The following is an 18,522-nucleotide window of genomic DNA, read 5'->3' on the forward strand; positions in this document are numbered from 1 at the left end:
GTTCCCCCAAAGTCATTCGTACGCCCTTGAATGTTGGCACAACATGCTGCTCTGCTTGTCTCTTGAGAGTCACACTAGTAGGACTTACAGCTCGCCATCATGCTAAATAGAGTCTGGAGACTCTTTTTCATCGAGTGCCAACATTTCTTGCTGCTGTTCTGGCGAGACGTGCTTCCAATTGGAATTCATGCACCCACTAAATTTGGTGCATGCGTATAAATCCAGGAAATGCGGAAATGTAAATGTGCATTGAAGGACTCTTTCACATTAGATCAATCGTTGCAGTAAATAACTACATTTTTGTATTTTGTCATTTAATGTAATTTAAGGCATCATGTAATAATACGGTGGCAGAGGGGTTAGAATGTCTGCCTCACAATATGAAGGTCCTGAGTAGTCTTGGGTTCAATCCCAGGCTCGGGATCTTTCTGTGTGGAGTTTGCATGTTCTCCCCGTGACTGCGTGGGTTCCCTCCGGGTACTCCGGCTTCCTCCCACCTCCAAAGACATGCACCTGGGGATAGGTTGATTGGCAACACTAAATTGGCCCTAGTGTGTGAATGTGAGTGTGAATGTTGTCTGTCTATCTGTGTTGGCCCTGCGATGAGGGGGCAACTTGTGCAGGGTGTACACCGCCTTCCGCCCGATTGTAGCTGAGATAGGCTCCCGCGACCCCAAAGGGAATAAGCGGTAGAAAATTTGGTTGGATGGATGGATGTAATAATAAAAAGTTGACACGTTGATACTGATATAGGAAAAAAAAACAAATATTTGTCTTTGAATATGCAGATAACTAGAGATGTCCGATAATATCGGCCTGCCGTTATCGGCCGATAAATGCGTTAAAATGTAATATCGGAAGTTATCGGTATCCATCCATCCATCCATCTTCTTCCGCTTATCCGAGGTCGGGTCGCGGGGGCAGCAGCCTAAGCAGGGAAGCCCAGACTTCCCTCTCCCCAGCCACTTCGTCCAGCTTTTCCTGTGGGACCCCGAGGCGTTCCCAGGCCACCCGGGAGACATAGTCTTCCCAACGTGTCCTGGGTCTTCCCCGCGGCCTCCTACCGGTCGGACGTGTCCTAAACACCTCCCTAGGGAGGCGTTCGGGTGGCATCCTGACCAGATGCCCGAACCACCTCATCTGGCTCCTCTCGATGTGGAGGAGCAGCGGCTTTACTTTGAGCTCCCCCCGGATGGCAGAGCTTCTCACCCTATCTCTAAGGGAGAGCCCCGCCACCCGGCGGAGGAAACTCATTTCGGCCGCTTGTACCCGTGATCTTGTCCTTTCGGTCATGACCCAAAGCTCATGACCATAGGTGAGGATGGGAACGTAGATCGACCGGTAAATCGAGAGCTTTGCCTTCCGGCTCAGCTCCTTCTTCACCACAACGGACCGATACAGCGTCCGCATTACTGAAGACGCCGCACCGATCCGCCTGTCGATCTCACGATCCACTCTTCCCTCACTCGTGAACAAGACTCCGAGGTACTTGAACTCCTCCACTTGGGGAAAGATCTCCTCCCCAACCCGGAGATGGCACTCCACCCTTTTCCGGGCGAGAACCATGGACTCGGACTTGGAGGTGCTGATTCTCATCCCAGTCGCTTCACACTCGGCTGCGAACTGATCCAGTGAGAGCTGAAGATCCTGGCCAGATGAAGCCATCAGGACCACATCATCTGCAAAAAGCAGAGACCTAATCCTGCAGCCACCAAACCAGATCCCCTCAACGCCTTGACTGCGCCTAGAAATTCTGTCCATAAAAGTTATGAACAGAATCGGTGACAAAGGGCAGCCTTGGCGGAGTCCAACCCTCACTGGAAACGTATCCGACTTACTGCCGGCAATGCGGACCAAGCTCTGGCACTGAGCATACAGGGAGCGGACTGCCACAATCAGACAGTCCGATACCCCATACTCTCTGAGCACTTCCCACAGGACTTCCCGAGGGACACGGTCGAATGCCTTCTCCAAGTCCACAAAACACATGTAGACTGGTTGGGCAAACTCCCATGCACCCTCAAGGATCCTGCCGAGAGTATAGAGCTGGTCCACAGTTCCACGACCAGGACGAAAACCACACTGTTCCTCCTGAATCCGAGGTTCGACTATCCGGCGTAGCCTCCTCTCCAGTACACCTGAATAGACCTTACCGGGAAGGCTGAGGAGTGTGATCCCACGATAGTTAGAGCACACCCTCCGGTTCCCCTTCTTAAAGAGAGGAACCACCACCCCGGTCTGCCAATCCAGAGGTACCGCCCCCGATGTCCACGCGATGCTGCAGAGTCTTGTCAACCAAGACAGCCCCACAGCATCCAGAGCCTTAAGGAACTCCGGGCGGATCTCATCTACCCCTGGGGCCTTGCCACCGAGGAGCTTTTTAACTACCTCAGCAACCTCAGCCCCAGAAATAGGAGAGCCCACCACAGACTCCCCAGGCACTGCTTCCTCATAAGAAGACGTGTTGGTGGGATTGAGGAGGTCTTCGAAGTATTCCCTCCACCGATCCACAACATCCGCAGTCGAGGTCAGCAGAACACCATCCCCGCCATACACGGTGTTGATAGTGCACTGCTTCCCCTTCCTGAGGCGGCGGATGGTGGTCCAGAATTGCTTCGAAGCCGTCCGGAAGTCGTTTTCCATGGCTTCCCCGAACTCCTCCCATGTCCGACTTTTTGCCTCTGCGACCGCTGAAGCCGCACACCGCTTGGCCTGTCGGTACCCGTCCGCTGCCTCAGGAGTCCTATGAGCCAAAAGAACCCGATAGGACTCCTTCTTCAGCTTGACGGCATCCCTCACCGCCGGTGTCCACCAACGGGTTCTAGGATTACCGCCACGACAAGCACCAACCACCTTGCGGCCACAGCTCCAATCAGCCGCCTCGACAATAGAGGCGCGGAACATGGTCCATTCGGACTCAATGTCCAGCACCTCCCTCGTGACATGTTCAAAGTTCTTCCGGAGGTGGGAATTGAAACTCTCTCTGACAGGAGACTCTGCCAGACGTTCCCAGCAAACCCTCACAATGCGTTTGGGCCTGCCAGGTCTGTCCGGCATCCTCCCCCACCATCGCAGCCAACTCACCACCAGGTGGTGATCGGTAGAAAGCTCCGCCCCTCTCTTCACCCGAGTGTCCAAAACATAAGGCCGCAAATCCGATGACACAACTACAAAGTCGATCATGGAACTGCGGCCTAGGGTGTCCTGGTGCCAAGTGCACATATGGACACCCTTATGTTTGAACATGGTGTTCGTTATGGACAATCTGTGACGGGCACAAAAGTCCAATAACAAAACACCGCTCGGGTTCAGATCTGGGCAGCCATTCTTCCCAATCACGCCTCTCCAGGTTTCACTGTCGTTGCCAACATGAGCATTGAAGTCCCCCAGTAGCACGAGGGAATCACCCGGGGGAGCACTCTCAAGTACTCCCTCGAGTGAATCCAAAAAGGGTGGGTACTCTGAGCTGCGGTTTGGCGCGTAAGTGCAAACCACAGTCAGGACCCGTTCCCCCACCCGAAGGCGGAGGGAAGCTACCCTCTCGTCCACCGGGTTGAACTCCAACGTACAGGCTCTGAGCCGGGGGGAAACAAGAATTGCCACCCCAGCCCGTCGCCTCTCACTGCCGGCAACGCCAGAGTGGAAGAGAGTCCAGCCCCTCTCGAGAGAACTGGTTCCAGAGCCCTTGCTGTGCGTCGAAGTGAGTCCGACTATATCTAGCCGGAACTTCTCCACTTCGCGCACTAGCTCAGGTTCCTTCCCCCCCAGCGAGGTGACGTTCCACATCCCAAGAGCTAGCTTCTGTAGCCGAGGATCGGACCGCCAAGTGCCCTGCCTTCGGCTGCCGCCCAGCTCACATCGCACCCGACCTCCATGACCCCTGCTATGGGTGGTGAGCCCATTGGAGGGGGGACCCACGTGCCCCACCTCCGGGCCTGGCTCCAGAGGGGGGCCCCGGTGACCCGCGTCCGGGCGAGGGAAATCTGGGTCCTTGTTTTTTATTATTCATGGAGGTCTTCGAGCCGCTCTTTGTCCGATCCCTCACCTAGGACCAGTTTGTCTTGGGAGACCCTACCAGGGGGCATAAAGCCCCCGGACAACATAGCTCCTAGGATCATTGGGGCACGCAAACTCCTCTACCACGTTAAGGTGGCAGCTCAGAGAGGAGGTTATCGGTATCGTTTTTTTTATTATCTGTATCGTTTGTTTGTTTTTGTTTTTTTATTTTATTAAATCAACATAAAAAAACAAAAGATACACTTAAAATTAGTGCACCAACCCAAAAAACCTTCCTCCCCCATTTACACTCATTCACACAAAAGGGTTGTTTCTTTCTGTTATTAATATTCTGGTTCCTACATTATATATCAATATATATCAATACAGTCTGCAAGGGATACAGTCCGTAAGCACACATGATTGTGCGTGCTGCTGGTCCACTAATAGTACTAACCTTTAACAGTTAATTTTACTCATTTTCATTAATTACTAGTTTCAATGTAACTGTTTTTATATTGTTTTACTTTCTTTTTTATTAAAAAAAAAGGTTTTTAATTTATTTATCCTATTTTTTTTTTTTTTTTTTTTTTAGAAGTACCTTGTCTTCACCGTAGCTGGTTGTCCAAATTAGGCATAATAATGTGTTAATTCCACGACTGTATATATCGGTTGATATCGGTATCGGTAATTAAAAAGTTGGACGATATCGGCAAAAAGCCATTATCGGACATCCCTACAGATAACGTTTCTTTAGCGTTTTTATTAGACTATTAAATTACAATTTATATATACATGTGTGTGTGTGTATATAAATATATATTTATGTATGTATGTGTGTATATATATATGTATGTGTGTGTGTGTGTGTGTGTGTATATATATATATATGTATGTATATATATATATGTATATGTGTGTGTGTGTGTGTGTGTATATATATGTGTGTATATATATATATATATGTGTGTATATATGTATATATATATGTGTGTATATATATATATTGTGTATATGTATGTATGTGTATACAGAATATATCTATGTATATACAGTGTATATATATGTGCATGGATATATATATATATATATATATATATATATATATATATATATATATATGTATGTATGTATGTGTGTGTGTGTGTGTGTGTGTGTGTGTGTGTGTGTGTGTGTATGTATATGTGTGTACTTATTATGACAGTCACGGTTAAAAATCCACAGGGAAGCACACTTGACTCTCCTCATTAAGACACTTTGATTTCAGGCCCTGTAGGAAAGTTTTTATCAAGTCCGTGTTGATGGACAGCAGCCAGAGGGTTAAATAATAATTTGGACTGATGAGCCATGTCACTCTTGTATTAGTTGTTCATTTTGTATCTGCAGCAGAAATCCTCCACATTTAGTCAGGGAAAAAACGTAGATGATTTGTTCTGGTGTCCGCAGGCTGAGAGTGCACCTCTGACCAAAGACATGATGGCCAGTCTGCTGGAGGTGGTGGCCATCCTGTGGAGGAGCATCAACAACACCCTGAAACACAACAAGGAGGCTCAGAAGTTCACCTACACCAAGTTTGGCAGTGTCATGAGCAAGTACTTTAACATCTTTGAGGTACTACCACCCTTACATAATTATTTTCAGACACTTATTCTCCATTGACGGGTTCAATTAACGTAAATGTTGAATACTTATCCACTGGAGCGTAATCACGTCTTGACTATATTGTTATTGCTGCTTCAATTAGCCTTACCTGACCTATCTAAAAATGAACTTATTTGTGTTGTTCAGGATGAGCGGTGTACAGCTCCTCTCATTCAGATGGCCTCTCTTCTGCCCGCCAATCAAGTTCCAACATTCAGGTGAGCACGAGTCTGTCTTTCTGTCTTGGCGATTTCACTGGCCTCTCTTTGTCACTCCTAGCTGTGGTGTGCTGTCCCGGCTGAGGAAGATGAACTCTGAAGCCACACCCTTGCAATACGGCATGCTACTGGACTGCATGTGCATGTGGGGCAAAGCTGCAAGCCTCCTGGAGCTCATCACTGACTGGCTTACTGAAGCCCTGCCCAACAAGCAAGGGGTCAGTTGGTCATCACTGCAACAACAAAATGAGTCCTGAACACTCTGTGATGTCTTTTTTTCCGTCACTCCCTAGGGAATGGTAAACCGTGGTCAGAAGGTGCAGATCTTTGAGACGGTGGAGGCCAAACCCGATTTGGCACTTGCCTACCTGGAGTACATACTAATTCACTCGTCCACTCGTGACAAAGTCCTGGCTCTGAGTCGGGGGCCACTAAGTCAGCTCCATACAGTTCTAGGAAACTGGAAGGTGAGTTGTTAGCAGTAGAGATGTCCGATAATGGCTTTTTTGCCGATATCCCGATATTGTTCAACTCGTAATTACCGATTCCGATATCAACCGATATATACAGTCGTGGAATTAACACATTATTATACCTAATTTTGTTGTGATGCCCCGTTTGATGCATTAAACAATGTAACAAGGTTTTCCAAAATAAATCAACTCAAGTTATGGAAAAAAATGCCAACATGGCACTGCCATATTTATTATTTTAGTCACAAAGTGCTTTTTTTTTTTTAACATGCCTCAAAACAGCAGCTTGGAATTTGGGACATGCTCTCCCTGAGAGAGCATGAGGAGGTTGAGGTGGGGGGGGGTAACGGGGGGTGTATATTGGGGTTCTGGGTATTTGTTCTGTTGTGTTTATGTTGTGTTACTGTGCGGATGTTCTCCCAAAATGTGTTTGTCATTCTTGTTTGGTGTGGGTTCACAGTGTGGCGCATATTTGTAACAGTGTTAAAGTTGTTTATACGGCCACCCTCAGTGTGAAAACCCGTAGATATTATGTGATTGGGCCGGCCCGCAAAGGCAGTGTCTTTAAGGTTTATTGGCGCTCTGTACTTCTCCCTAAGTCCGTGTACACAGCGGCGTTTTAAAAAGTCATACATTTAACTTTTTGAAACCGATACCGATAATTTCTGATATTAAATTTAAAGCATTTATCGGCCGATATTATCGGGCATCTCTAGTTAGCAGTCCACTTTTTCTCATATCAGACCATTTCTCATGTTCGCATTCTTCTCTTTAGGCGGTGCTGTATTCTCACCTCAGTGGCGCCTCTGATGCTGCACACACCTCAAGTGTGGCTCTGAAAGCCTTCACCGTTCACGGCCGCCTCAGCGCGCACATGCAACACGATGTGAGTCTGCTTGTTGTCTGAGGCTGCAAAGAGGTTATCTTTTGTCAAAAATAATGCATCGTCCCCTAGCTGTCAGACGGCCGTGAGTACCTGCTGTCTTTGGAGGACACGGCTTCGTGGGTGGCCGAGAAGGTGCTGCCCTTTCTGGCCAAAGGTCGTCAAGGAGACACTGATGAGGATGCCCAGACAATGACACCATTAGCAATAGAGATATCTGAGGTGAGCGTGGAAGTTCTGCCTAACTAGTTTATAAGAGTCATAATCATTGACAGGGTTCATATGCGTTCTTAAAAAGAGGGAAATAGATTTTCCAGCATGGAAAATTCCTGGAAACATTTAAGTCAGGGATGTCAAACAAAATCAACCCGCTCTGGGCCCATTTGATTCATTTTGAAAGTTAAAACAAAAAATGCATGAATACAATGTTATTTCTAAATCATCAACTCGGTGTGCACTGTGTTAGTCAGAGTAATTAGTAATTAGGGTAGAAGAAGAGGCATAAATGGCAGCAGATGGTAGTAATGTGCTTTTTGCTAATTAATATGTAGTTTACCTCATTTTCTACTCATTTATCACACTCATATTACCGTAGTCAAAATGTATTTTTCAAAAAGGAAAAAACAGGATTACAAGTGTAAAGCTATGTTTTATTTGTTCACAGAGATGAATGGGAAACCTGTGTACTGTAATTTCCAGACTGTACCACTATTTTTTTTCCCACGCTTTGATCCTTGCGCTAAAATGTATACAATGCTGCGGCTAAATTATGGATTTTCCGGGTTCACCAACTTCCAATGCTGACAATAAATTGAGTTTCGTCACATTTCCGAACTGTAAGCCACTACTTTTTCCCACGCTTTGAACCCTGCTCTTTATACAATGCTGCGGCTAAGTTATGGATTTTTTCCGGGTTCACCAACTTCACAAATTGAGTTTCGTCACATCAGACCAATTCAATTGTTTACATTAAATCAAACACTGTCATTCAGTCAGCCATTCAGCGCGCTATGGACTCACCCTCATCATAAAGAAGAAACAACAAAATGCACAAGACGCAGCCCCAAAGCCAAAGACGATGGACCCCGCCATCAAAAAATGGTGGATGTGAACTGACCTAATGGTTTTTCTTCCATCAGAACTTCCTGTCAGTTTGTAAAGATGTGGTGCTGGTGGGTTTGGCTGATGACAGCCTCCAAAGTGAAATTCTGCAACTCTGCTTGCTGGTCCTGCTCTCAGGTGACTGTTTGAATCTGGCAATGGTTTAGCTTATGTCAAACATGTTTAACAGAGTTGGCACATTACATGTTTACACTCGCACAAATCAACCTGTCCGAAAAGGAGTAGGAAGAGGCAGAGATTATAGTTAATCCTAATTCCTTCGTTTCAGCAATTATTGATTATTAGTTCACGTCCTGTGTTTAAATGTACCACATCAGTGAATTTCTGTATTTGTGATGTAAGGAGTCAAGGTATTATCCTGAATGTTTGAAGCACCAATAACAAAGCTAAAAACTTAAAAGTTGTTTGCTTGGCAGACACGGGCTACTTGTGTATCCCGGCTGTGCTGCCGCTTCTGAAGGAGGTGATGGACTGTGTGGTCCTAGAAGACAACAGACATGCAGAGGGAGATGAAGAAGATGCTGCCACCGTGTGTCTAGATGTGGTAGCAAACATATTCCAGAAGATAATAGAACTCTTGGCTCGCCGACTCAAGAAGGAACCGGAGGAGGGCAAACAGGTACTCATAAGCTTATTTGTAAAGTGTTGATTGTTTATTGCATGGGTGTTCAAACCTTTTTCCACAGAGGAGTGCATGCAGAAAACTGAAGACCAACAGTACAGTACTTACCAAATGTATTAGAACATCTGTAATAAAAACAGGAAAACGATTTATCAGAATATGTACAAATGTGGTTTTTACTTGGCAAATAAACAGAAACAACAAAATTAGACTTTTTCACACATAACCAATCATTTATATATACTATAGTACTATATCGCTCTAATTTGATCACTTACTGAATAAATAGTATGCTTTTAAGATTGTTTTTCTGTTTTTTGGATTACAAAATAAAATTGGTTAATCAAATGTGTCTGCATGATCAACATATGCTAAATGTAATTTTTAATGTGCTGCTAAATAGAGGTGTCCGATAATGGCTTTTTTGCCGATATTCCGATATTGTCCAACTCTTAATTACCGATTCCGATATCAACTGATACTGATATATACAGTCGTGGAATCAACACATTATTATGCCTAATTTTGTCGTGATGCCCCGCTGGATGCATTAAACAATGTAACAAGGTTTTCCAAAACAAATCAACTCAAGTTATGGAAAAAAAATGCCAACATGGCACTGCCATATTTATTATTGAAGTCACAAAGTGCATTATTTTTTTTAACATGCCTCAAAACAGCAGCTTGGTATTTGGGACATGCTCTCCCTGAGAGAGCATGAGGAAGTTGAGGTGGGCGGGGTTTTGGGGGGGGTGGTAGGGGTTAGCAGGGTGTGTATATTGTAGCATCCCGGAAGAGTTAGTGCTGTAAGGGGTTCTGGGTATTTGCTCTGTTGTGTTTTATGTTGTGTTACGGTGCGGATGTTCTCCCAAAATGTGTTTGTCATTCTTGTTTGGTGTGGGTTCACAGTGTGGCGCATATTTGTAACAGTGTTGAAGTTGTTTATACGGCCACCCTCAGTGTGACCTGTATGGCTGTTGACCAAGTATGGCTTGCATTCACTTGTGTGTGTGTGTGTGTGTGTGTGTGTGTGCGTGTGTGCGTGTGTGTGTGTGTGTGTGAAAAGCCGTAGATATTGTGTGATTGGGCCGGCACGCAAAGGCAGTGCCTTTAAGGTTTATTGGCGCTCTGTACTTCTCCCTACGTCCGTGTAAACAGCGGCGTTTTAAAAAGTCATACCTTTTTACTTTTTGAAACCGATACCGATAATTTCAGATATTACATTTTAAAGCATTTATCGGCCGATAACATCGGCAGTCCGATATTATCGGACATCTCTACTGCTAAACCTTCATTGTAATGTTCTAATATGTATGTTGCATTTGTATTCCTTGAACATGCTTCAAGGCAATATATATATTGAGCTGCAGATTTTGGAAACCACTGCTTGGTTGGCTTGTTCATTGTTGTCTTTGCTCTTTTGTTTCTGCTCTTTCTTAGCTGTGTCAGTTGGCTGTTCCCGGGCTGACTGACTTCCTGTGGGTGGCTCAAACCTGCACGTCGGCTCCTCTCAGGGGGGTCTTCTCCACCCTTTTTGCTCTCATCGTTGTTGAGACCAGACACACCCTCCAAAAGGTGAGCACGGCTTGCATGATGCTTGTTTGTCTTGCTCAAATTTAGGAGATGGTGAACACCACTTTTTGTTTAGATAACAAACCCAGAAGAGGTCATGATCCTGGAGAACGTTGAGGACATGCCGCCTCTGTCAGCTGTCCTGCTGTCCGTCATCCTGAAGTCATCTCCGGTCACAAGGTAAACGATAGTAAGAAAAGGGCTGACAAACAATTAAACTGACCATCAAAGAGACTGAACCTGAGTAGGAAGGAAGCTGACTGAGCCAGAAACAGAAGCATAGGAATAGCTGTGTATGTGTTATTAGTTAAAGTGTAACCCCAACTATCCAATAGTTATCTTATTTTCACCCAATTTTGATACAATTGTAGTTGTTAAAATGTAAAGTTTTGTTACGATGTGGCAGTTTGACATGTATCCACACAGCAGGGATGCTTACAGATGTTTTTCTCAAAGGGTATGTCTTATCAAAAGGCTTTTAAATTTCACACATATTCCTTCTGTAGGTTGGAGGTCTTGTGAATGTAATGTTGTTTAAGTCGACTGTCTGGCGCATGTGCAGAAAAAAAAACCTGATGATTTATCAAAGTGTATACATGTAAAATTAATTTACAATCACATAATACAGTTGTGTTAATCCTTAAACAGTAGAGATGTAACGATATCAAAATGTCACGGTTAAATATTATCACAGTATTAATGCCACGGTACAATATTATTGCGATATACAGTACAGGCCAACAGTTTGGACACACCTTCTCCTCATTCAATGCGTTTTCTTTATTTTCATGATTAGTTTGTCACTGAAGGCATCAAAACTATGAATGAACACATGTGGAGTTATGTACTTAACAAAAAATGGTGAAATAACTGAAAACATGTTTTATATTCTAGTTTCTTCAAAATAGCCACCTTTGCTCTCATTACTGCTTTGCACACTCTTGGCATTCTCTCGATGAGCTTCAAGAGGTAGTCACCTGAGGTGATTTTCACTTCACAGGTGTGCTTGAAGCTCATCTGCATTTGTCTGAACTCAGTAGATTGCAGTGTGCCATATGATAAGGCCTAGTACCTGACTGCCCCCTAGCCAGGGATACGGTGAAGACCTCAACGGCGGAGCAGGCGGAAGACGATAGATTTAAGAACTACCACAACGGCTGCGATGGCGGAAGAAGGCTGCAGCAGAAAAGGGTCCCCAGTCGTCTTGGACTCCATGCCACTGGGCCCTGACCCGATTCTGTCAAGGATCGTGTGGTGACTGACTGTGCACCAGTCTCCCCACGTAAAACAAAGTCACGCACAGGCATCCTCCATAAAGGGATACACCCCTACCAGGAGGATCGTCATACTCGTTCGAGTGACCGCCGATAATGATAGAAATAAAAATGCATTAAAAAAAAAATCCGTAAAGTTGAAAGTACAAAACCAAATGCGATATTAAAAAATGTAAACTTAGTTAAAAAGACACAAAGGAACATTTGGCATACAAGTACCGTAGTGCAATTCTCTGCACCTGTATACCAAAATACAAACCCCGTTTCCATATGAGTTGGGAAATTGTGTTATATTTAAATATAAACAGAATACAATGATTTGCAAATCCTTTTCAACCCATATTCAATTGAATGCACTACACAGACAAGATATTTGATGTTCAAACTCATAAACTTTATTTTTTTTTTGCAAATAATAATTAACTTAGAATTTCATGGCTGCAACACGTGCCAAAGTAGTTGGGAAAGGGCATGTTTACCACTGTGTTACGTCACCTTTTCTTTTAACAACACTCAATAAACGATTGGGAACTGAGGAAACTAATAGTTGAAGCTTTGAAAGTGGAATTCTTTCCCATTCTTGTTTTATGTAGAGCTTCAGTCGTTCAACAGTCCGGGGTCTCCGCTGTCGTATTTTACGCTTCATAATGCGCCACACATTTTCGATGGGAGACAGGTCTGGACTGCAGGCGGGCCAGGAAAGTACCCGCACTCTGTTTTTTACGAAGCCATGCTGTTGTAACACGTGCTGAATGTGGCTTGGCATTGTCTTGCTGAAATAAGCAGGGGCGAAAAAGACAGCGCTTGGTTGGCAGCATATGTTGCTCCAAAACCTGTATGTACCTTTCAGCATTAATGGTGCCTTCACAGATGTGTAAGTTACCCATGCCTTGGGCACTAATGCACCCCCATACCTTCACAGATGCTGGCTTTTGAACTTTGCGTCGATAACAGTCTGGATGGTTCGCTTCCCCTTTGGTCCGGATGACACGATGTTGAATATTTCCAAAAACAATTTGAAATGTGGACTCGTTAGACCACAGAACACTTTTCCACTTTGCATGAGTGCATCTTAGATGATCTCGTGCTCAGAGAAGCCGGCGGCGTTTCTGGGTGTTGTTGATAAATGGCTTTCGCTTTGCATAAGAGAGTTTTAACTTGCACTTACAGATGTAGCGACCAACTGTATTTAGTGACAGTGGTTTTCTGAAGTGTTCCTGAGCCCATGTGGTGATATCCTTTAGAGATGTCTGTTTTTGATACTGTGCCGTCTGAGGGATCGAAGGTCACGGTCATTCAATGTTGGTTTCCGGACATGCCGCTTACGTGGAGTGATTTCTCCAGATTCTCTGAACCTTTTGATGATTTTATGGACCGTAGATGTTGAAATCCCTAAATTTCTTACAATTGCACTTTGAGACACGTTGTTCTTAAACTGTTTGACTATTTGCTCATGCAGTTGTGGACAAAGGGGTGTCCCTCGCCCCATCCTTTCTTGTGAAAGACTGAGTATTTTTTGGGAAGCTGTTTTTATACCCAATCATGGCACCCACCTGTTCCCAATTAGCCTGCACACCTGTGGGATGTTCCAAATAAGTGTTTGATGAGCATTCCTCAACTATTTTTTTTTTAACATGCCTCAAAACAGCAGCTTGGAATTTGGGACATGCTCTCCCTGAGAGAGCATGAGGAGGTTGAGGTGGGGGCGGGGGTTAGGGGGTAGCGGGGTGTATATTGTAGCGTCCTGGAAGAGTTACTGCTGCAAGGGGTTCTGGGTATTTGTTCTGTTGTGTTACGGTGCAGATGTTCTCTCGAAATGTGTTTGTCATTCTTTTTTGGTGTGGGTTCACAGTGTGGCGCATATTTGTAACTGTTAAAGTTGTCTATGCGGCCACCCTCAGTGTGACCTGTATGGCTGTTGACCAAGTATGCCTTGCATTCACTTGTGTGTGTGAAAAGTCGTAGATATTATGTGATTGGGCCGGCACGCAAAGGCAGTGCCTTTTGAGGTTTATTGGCGCTCTGTACTTCTCCCTACGTTCATGTACCACTCTGTACAGCAGCGTTTTAAAAAGTCATACATTTTACTTTTTGAAACCGATATCAATAATTTCCGATATTACATTTTAAAGCATTTATCGGCCGATAATATCGGCAGTCCGATCTTATCGGATATCTCTAGTTACATCCCTATTAAACAGTCAAACATCATCTGATTAGGCCTTTAAACATATTTTAAAAAGCTGATTATTTGTTTTTTAGACATACAGACTTACAGAAACTAAGCAGCCTTGTTTTTTGCCTTCAGGGCATTTTTGGTCGAGGTGGTCTCGTCCCTGGATGTCTTCAGCAGTCCGAGCGAGCTGGTTGCCGTTGTTAATGTCCTGGCGGTCCTCAGAGGCGGTGAGTGCTTCTTCATGTGTCTAAAAGGAGTTGATGCTGAAGTCTTTATATCATTGCCGCAGCGGGACAGTCCAAGGCATGCTTAAAGACTGCGGCGGCGCACGTTCAACAGCAGCTCCGCGTGCACGCTGACAGCGGCGACATCCACAGGTAGGCCGCGCCCAGTAAGATCTTTTTTTTTTTTTGCTATGCGTCAGCTTTGTCCTTCTCTTCTCAGGCTCATTCAAGAAGCTGCTGCAAAGACTCTGGATGAAATGCTGAATTGATCATCTGCAGTGTTGCAAAACCTCTTTGGTGTTTCCAAAAGCAAGAACGTGATTAACAACACCGTAAAATGAAACTCTCACCTCCTACATCACAAAACTCCCAGCATCATATCAATATAAATACTGTAAATATTACACATAATGGCCAAACGGGTATTATCGCCTGATATCTTAAGAAAAATGAACATTAACACAGCCATTAAGAATATTCAAGACATTTTCATATAAAAGCTTTTGTGGCCTCATGGCTGCCGTGTCATAATATGTAGCCAAATAAGATACAAATATGAGCATTTTGTAAATTGAAAGGCTTAATTAAACTTGATTATCTTTGCAAAGACACAGTTGGCGCTTTTCCACATTTTGTTTTGTGATGGCCACAAACATAACTGGAAAAGCACTCGGGAGTGTGCAGACCTGCACCAGACCCCATCTCCCAATACTGAATAATCCTTTTAAAAAAGTCCTGAATCTATCCCGGATTAGCCCCAAAATGTAAGCACTTGTTCCTTATCCCATTGACTTTGACGACTTCAAAGTTTAATCATATTCCGCCTGTTACATCTTGTGTTATGTTGCTAACATACAGACAAATACATAACCTCCTGGCAGAGATAATTAATCCAATGAGTCTTTGTCTCTGTGAGTGACAAACCGACACACAAGTTCAGCCTAGTATTGTAACGTGGAAATGACCTGGATCATCCTCAGTACCTTACCCCATTTCTCACATTCCCTTTAAAGTAGAGATGTCCTATAATGGCTTTTTTGCCGATATACGATACTCCGATATTGTCCAACTCTTAATTACCGATACCGATATCAACCGATATATGCAGTCGTGGAATTAACACATTATTATGCCTAATTTGGACAACCAGGTATGGTGAAGATAAGGTACTTTTTAAAAAAAATAATAAAATTAGATAAATAAATTAAAAACATTTTCTTGAATAAAAAAGAAAGTAAAACAATATAAAAACAGTTACATAGAAACTAGTAATTAATGAAAATGAGTAAAATTAACTGTTAAAGGTTAGTACTATTAGTGGACCAGCAGCACGCACAATCATGTGTGCTTACGGACTGTATCCCTTGCAGACTGTATTGATATATATTGATATATAATGTAGGAACCAGAATATTAATAACAGAAAGAAACAACCCTTTTGTGTGAATGGGGGAGGGAGGTTTTTTGGGTTGGTGCACTAATTGTAAGTGTATCTTGTGTTTTTTTATGTTGATTTAATAAAAAAAACAAAAAAAACGATACCGATAATTAAAAAAACGATACCGATAATTTCCGATATTACATTTTAACGCATTTATCGGCATCCCTAAAAAAAATGCCAACATGGCACTGCCATATTTATTATTGAAGTCACAAAGTGCATTATTTTTTTTAACATGCCTCAAAACAGCAGCTTGGAATTTGGGACATGCTCTCCCTGAAATAATCCTGATACCCACTACAACTATGGGAAATACTATACTTTGACTTTCACAAAGTGCATAATTTTTTTATTTTTTTTTAAACATGCCTCAAAACAACAGCTACAAAAACAATGAAGGCACACAGCTTCAGTCCAGAGTATACTTGGCGGAGCGGTACATATCCGGTGAAACACGAACGTAGGGCCCTACGTCCGTGTTTTACCGGATATGTACCGCTCCGTAACAGCGGCGTTTTAAAAAGTCATTTACCGTATTTTCCACACTATAAGGCGCACCTTCAATGAATGGCCTATTTTAAAATTTTGTTCATATATAAGGCGCACCGCATTATAAGGCGCACCACGTTATAAGGCGCATAGAATAGACGCTACAGTAGAGGCTGGCGTTACGTTATGCATCCATTAGATGGAGCTGCGCTAAAGGGAATGTCGACAAAACAAATAGTGATTGTACTGACACTTCTACTTGCTGCTCTCTGTTCAACAACCCACTGTTCCAGTTTGTCCTCCAACTGGAGCCATCTCGCTTTGTTCCCTCGGAAACTCTGTTTAGCCTTCTTTACTTGGCGCAGGTCATCATGTTGCTTCCTCCACTTCCGCACCATTGATTCGTTAATGTTAAATTCTCTCGCTGCTGCTCTATTCCCGTGTTCTACTGCGTGACTGATCGCCTTGAGTTTAAACTCTGCGTCGTAAGCGTGTCTCTTAATAGGAGCCATTTTTGGGTCTTTACATAAAGTTTAGGTCTCGCAACTACTGTAAGCAGCCGCCAACTTCATTTTCCCCCGGGGAAATTAAGTCGGCGTAGTTACCGTAGTTGCGAGACCTGTTGTGGCTCAATATTGGTCCATATATAAGGTGCACTGGATTATAAGGCGCACTGTCAGCTTTTGAGAAAATTGGAGGTTTTTAGGTGCGCCTTATAGTGTGGAAAATACGGTAATTTTACTTTTTGAAACCGATACCGATAATTTCCGATATTACATTTTAAAGCATTTATCGGCCTATAATATGGGTAGGCCGATATTATCGGACATCTCTGCTTTAAAGTTTCATTAATATCCTTTTTTATAGGGATGTCCGATAATATCGGCAGGCCGATATTATCGGACATCCCTATAAAAAAGGATAAATGTGTTCAAATGTAATATCGGAAATTATCGGTATCGTTTTTTATTATCTGTATCGTTTTTTATTTTTTTTAAATTATTAAATCAACATAAAAAACACAAGATACACTTACAATTAGTGCACCAACCCATAAAACCTCCCTCCCCCATTCACACAAAAGGGTTGTTTCTTTATGTTATTAATATTCTGGTTCCTACATTATATACAGTGTTGGGACTAACGCGTTACAAAGTAACGCGTTACTGTAACGCCGTTAGTTTCGGCGGTAACTAGTAATCTAACACGTTATTTTTTATATTCAGTAACTCAGTTACCGTTACTACATGATGCGTTACTGCGTTATTTTACGTTACTTTTTATGTAGTATCGGCTAGAAACAGAATATCTGAGTGTGTTTTAATGCAGCGAAGCAGAGACGTGCTTCTGATTCTTCCTCTGCGCTCTCTCTGTGTGTGTGTGTGTGTGTGTGTGTGTGTGTGTGTGTGTGTGTGTGTGTGTGTGTGTGTGTGTGTGTGGGAAGGGGAGGGGAGGGGGGTGCGCAATACAACGTAAACCGTTGGCCAACCAAAAAGTAACCACAGAACACTATACCGTACGACTATACGGTATAGTGTTCTGTGGTTACCTTTTGGTTGGCCAAGCGGACGTGACCACAGGCTGTCCTCAATCAAATCCGCTCGGACCTGGAGGGGCGTGCCTTAAGTCCGGCTGGAAATCGAGAGAAATTTGGAGAATGGTTGTCCCGGGGAGAGGCACTGAAATTCGGGAGGGTTGGCAAGTATGAGATATTCTCACTTCTTTTCTTTTGTCGAGCACAAAGAAAATAAAATTTTAGTTAAATGTAAGTTGTGTCTTGGATCAAAGATCCCGTCTACTGACCCAAAACAACAATTCAAATCTGCCTGGTTAGGCTTTGTGTATGTCACGTGTGCCTTCCTTAGGTGAAGCCAGGTTTACAGCTATGTTGTTGATTGATTGATTGATTGAGACTTTTATTAGTAGATTGCACAGTACAGTACATATTCCGTACAATTGATCACTAAATGGTAACACCCGAATAAGTTTTTCAACTTGTTTAAGTCGGGGTCCACTGATTCATGATACAGATATATACTATCAAATATATACTATCATCATAATACAGTCATCACACAAGATAATCATTAGAGTATATACATTTAATTACTTACATTATTTACAATCCGGGGTGTGGGATATGGAGGGGGGTGGGGGGTTAGGTTTGGTTGGTATCAACACTTCAGTCATCAACAATTGCATCATCAGAGAAATGGACATTGGAACAGTGTAGGACTGACTTGGTAGGATATGTACAGCAAGTAGTGGACACAGAGAGAGAGATCAGAAATTATAAGAAAAAGTGTCTACATTTGATTATTTACAATCCGAAGAGGTATTATGTGGAAGGGAGGGTGTTAGTTTAGGGTTGTAGTTGCCTGGAGGTGTTCT

At 43.5% G+C, this 18,522-nt stretch overlaps 1 protein-coding gene across 2 annotated transcripts in view; it reads left to right on the forward strand.

Moving 5' to 3' along the window:
* ncapg2 (non-SMC condensin II complex, subunit G2) overlaps positions 1-14,812 on the forward strand; it is a 47,932-nt gene extending 33,120 nt beyond the window's left edge. For both annotated transcript variants that reach the window (XM_061964781.1, XM_061964782.2), the window contains 13 exons: positions 5,443-5,607; positions 5,785-5,855; positions 5,917-6,073; positions 6,149-6,322; positions 7,104-7,214; positions 7,284-7,433; positions 8,351-8,450; positions 8,750-8,952; positions 10,396-10,530; positions 10,604-10,707; positions 14,110-14,204; positions 14,267-14,354; positions 14,422-14,812. In XM_061964781.1, coding sequence (XP_061820765.1) covers positions 5,443-5,607; positions 5,785-5,855; positions 5,917-6,073; positions 6,149-6,322; positions 7,104-7,214; positions 7,284-7,433; positions 8,351-8,450; positions 8,750-8,952; positions 10,396-10,530; positions 10,604-10,707; positions 14,110-14,204; positions 14,267-14,354; positions 14,422-14,470 — 1,602 coding nt within the window. In that variant the 3' untranslated portion in view covers positions 14,471-14,812. The remainder of the gene's footprint in view (positions 1-5,442; positions 5,608-5,784; positions 5,856-5,916; positions 6,074-6,148; positions 6,323-7,103; positions 7,215-7,283; positions 7,434-8,350; positions 8,451-8,749; positions 8,953-10,395; positions 10,531-10,603; positions 10,708-14,109; positions 14,205-14,266; positions 14,355-14,421) is intronic.
* The last annotated feature ends 3,710 nt before the right edge of the window (positions 14,813-18,522 follow it).

The sequence above is a fragment of the Nerophis lumbriciformis genome, linkage group LG07 (assembly GCF_033978685.3).
Source record: "Nerophis lumbriciformis linkage group LG07, RoL_Nlum_v2.1, whole genome shotgun sequence".
NCBI lineage: Eukaryota > Metazoa > Chordata > Actinopteri > Syngnathiformes > Syngnathidae > Nerophis > Nerophis lumbriciformis.